The sequence below is a fragment of the Myotis brandtii genome, unplaced genomic scaffold (assembly GCF_000412655.1).
Source record: "Myotis brandtii unplaced genomic scaffold, ASM41265v1 scaffold8, whole genome shotgun sequence".
Classification (NCBI taxonomy): domain Eukaryota; kingdom Metazoa; phylum Chordata; class Mammalia; order Chiroptera; family Vespertilionidae; genus Myotis; species Myotis brandtii.
This window is the reverse complement of record NW_005371219.1, coordinates 6,465,120-6,468,838: the sequence shown is the minus strand read 5'-3', so window position 1 is coordinate 6,468,838 and position 3,719 is coordinate 6,465,120. Positions and strand designations below refer to the sequence as shown.

Below are 3,719 nucleotides of genomic sequence, written 5' to 3'. Positions count from 1 at the left end.
TCCATCCATGCTGTTGCAAATGGTAAGAGTTCCTTCTTTTTTATAGCAGCATAGTATTCCATTGTGTAGATGTACCACAGTTTTTTAATCCACTCACCTGCTGATGGGCACTTAGGCTGTTTCCAAATCTTAGCTATTGTACATTGTGCTGCTATGAACATAGGGTTGTATACTAGTATGTCCTTTCTGATTGTCATTTCTGATTTCTTGGGATATAGTCCTAGAAGTGGGATTACTGGGTCAAATGAGAGTTCCATTTTTAACTTTTTGAGGAAATTCCATACTGTTCTCCAGAGTGGCTGCACCAATCTGGGAGCAATTCTTGATTGTAGGAGTTTATTGAGGGGTTAGGGCATTGACTATGACTATGGAAAGGAACAAACATTTTTCAAGGTTTTCGTTTGTTTGTTTGTTTGTTTGTTTTTGAGAGGTGTTTTATTTGACAATTGGATGTCCCAACTCAGAATGACATATATGTGTTGATTTGAGATGATAGAGTAGAATCCTCCATGGTCTTATGAAAACTAAGTGCATAAGGAGAAAATGGTAGAGAAGTGACAGTTTTCTTTAAGGTATGAGATGGCAGTGAGAGCTCAAATTATCTCTCAGAATGAGTTGGAAATTGAACTGTGGGAAGAAAAGCTTGTAGCAGTAACTGAAGCAGATTACTTTTAGTGATTTTGATGATGCATACCCTATATTATAGGGCCTATAAGCATAACAAGGTCTCCATGTAGGATGGAAATTTTGTGATTATCAGTAGTTATAGGGACCATGATCCTTGGTTTATGTTGGCGTTTCACTTTGACATATATTGATGGGATGAAAATTTAAAGAAAAATATATTTAAGTAACTAAAATTTTTTTTTCATGTTTCTTTCTTGGTTTGTCTTCCCACCTTTAAACACTCCCCATACCCCCATTAGGTGGTGTGGAATGGCTGCAAATCGAGGATAATGATTTCTCCAATAGACCCAACATGATTTGTAACTTTCTACATGAAAATGAAGATGAAGAAGTTGTAGCTCCAGCCCCAGATAAACCGTTGGAGTTGGAAGAGCAAAACATTCAAATGAAATTTAATTCAAACCTGAGCTATGAACAGGAAAAACCACCACACTTGGAAATAGAGGATTCTGGTCCTCTTATTCTTACTCCTTCTGAAACAGAAAGTTCTGTGTTTATGGAAACTCAAGATGCTGCCTTAGAAATCACTCCTAGATAAAATGTTTTTAAGAATAAATAGAATTTTTTAAATTTTTATATAAAATAATTGACTGCTTAGCTTTTATTTGTTCACCATTTTATTATTTTTATTGGTTGTGCACATTTTCAATCTCAGCTACAACTTAATATACCAGAATCATTAAAGACCAGATATAAATAGAATTTTTTAAAAATATGGTTGTTTAAAAAATATATAGTTAGCCCTGGACTGTGTGGCTGAGTTGGTTGGAGTGTCCTCCTGTACACCAAAAGGTGACCAGGTTTGATTTCTGGTCAGGGCACATACCCAAGTTGTGGGTTCCATCCTTGGACAGGGCGGATACAGGAGGCAACCAATAGATGTTTCTCACATCTGTGTCTCTCTGTCTGTCTCTCTGTTCCTCCCTCCCTCTCTAAAAAAAAATCGATATTAAAAAAACACATTCTCGGATGAGGATTAAAAAAATATGGTTAAAATGACTATAGAGAACTTTCTCTGATGGTTCTTCATTTATTTTTTAAAAATATTTTTATTAATTTCAGAGAGGAAGGGAGAGAGAGATAGAAACATCAATGTTGAGAGAGAATCATTGACCAGCTGCCTCCTGCATGCTCCACACTGGAGATCAAGCTCACAACCCAAGCATATGTCCTGACTGGGAATTGAACCATGACCTCCTGGTTCATAGGTGGACGCTCAACCACTGAACCATGCTGGCTGGGCTCTGATGAGTCCTTTAAACTGGAGGTTTTACTATAGGTGTATAATAAGTTTTCTCTTGCAGTCATCACAAATTACCACAGCTTAGTAGATCAAAACAACAAAATGTATTTTCTTATAGTTTTGTAGGTCTGTCTGATGTGGGTCCCAGCTGGACTAAAATCAAGGTGTTGGTAGGACTTCATTCTTTTTAAAAAAATATATTTTTATTGGTTTCAGAGAGGAAGGGAGAGGGAGAGAGAGATAGAAACATCTATGATGAGAGAATCACTGATTGGCTGCCTCCTGCACGCCCCCACTGGGGATCGAGCCCGCAACCCGGGAATGTGCCCTTGACCAGGATCGAACCTGGGACCCTTCATTCCACAGGTTGATGCTCTATCTACTGAGCCAAACTGGCTAGGGCAGGACTTCATTCTTTTCTGGAGTGGGAGCTAAGAGGTAAGGGTGGAGGATATTTCCTTGCTCATTCATTTATTGGCAGAATTTAGATCCTTGGAATGAAGGATCAGGGTCTCCTTTTCCTTGCTCTCAGCTAAGAGTCATTCCCAGCCTCTAGAGGCTGCCTGCATTCTTTGGCTCATGGTCCCCTTCTCTTCAAAGCCAGCAATGGCAGGTCAAGTTTCCTCTCCTGCTTAACATCTGTTCTGCTTCTATTCTTTTGTGTGTGTGTTAATCCTCACCCGAGGATATTTTTCCATTGACTTTTTTTAGAAGAATGGAAGGGAGGAGGAGAGACAGACACTTTGATGTGAGAGAGACACATTGATTGGTTGCCTCCAGCATGCACTCGGACCAGGGCCAGGGATCTGAGCCTGCAACCGAGGTATGATGTGCCCTTGACCAGAATTGAATCTACGACAGGCTGACGTTCTATCCACTGAGCAAAACCAGCTAGGGCTTGATGCTTCTATTATCTTTGACCAACCTTTCTTGCCTTCCACCTTTAATGGTCCATTTAATTACATTGGGTCCACCTGGATGACCTCACTATTTTGTGTGTAACCTTAACTGATCTACAAAGTCCCTTTTGCTATGTAATTTAACATAAACAGGTATAGAACTGATCAGTAGAGCATGAGAACCTTTGAGGGGTGGCATTTTCCAGTCTACCATAGTAATTATACATCTGGAAAAAGAAAAATAATTCAGAAGTGCTTAAGGATAAAAGTAAAATTCCTCCTTTTTCAGCTATAATTCCTTTCCCACTTGACTCGATTATTGGAATTCAGTTGTAAGAGCCATTCTGTTGTTATGACCTAGATCTGCTCTAATTTGTATTTTTTTACATAAAATATTCACAAACTTTGATACATTGTTATAGATCTACTGTATGAAATTGCCAATATTTGATTGTTTCTAAGTATAAAAAGACAATTTCATGTGGTACTAATAACTTAAAACACATCTTACATTAATTATATCTTATAACTATTGGATATAATTTTATATTATGACAGGTTAGATAACTAATGTTATAGAATGAGGAATTTTTCTTAAATAGGTTTTGTAACTTAAAAACAAACAATTTATCTTGATTTAAAGCATTTCTAAACTATAAGCATGTATATCTTCCCAATTTTTATATGACTTTGGTCTCAGCTTTTGTTTAATAAAAAGCTTATTGATGGAACTGGAGAGGAGAACCAAGATGGCGGCATAGGTAAACACCTGTACTTGCTGCCTCTCACAACCACATCAAAACTACAACTAAAAGACAAAACAAATATCATCCAGAACCATGGGAAGGCTGGCTGAGTAGAAGTTCTACAACTAGAAGGAAAGAAAAAAG

The 3,719-nt window shown here is 37.7% G+C and overlaps 1 protein-coding gene across 1 annotated transcript in view; it reads left to right on the top strand.

Moving 5' to 3' along the window:
* Positions 1-1,288, top strand: part of GTF3C6 (general transcription factor IIIC, polypeptide 6, alpha 35kDa) — a 46,591-nt gene extending 45,303 nt beyond the window's left edge. Inside the window, exon 7 of the mRNA XM_014531329.1 lies at positions 927-1,288. Coding sequence (XP_014386815.1) covers positions 927-1,225 — 299 coding nt within the window. The 3' untranslated portion in view covers positions 1,226-1,288. The remainder of the gene's footprint in view (positions 1-926) is intronic.
* The last annotated feature ends 2,431 nt before the right edge of the window (positions 1,289-3,719 follow it).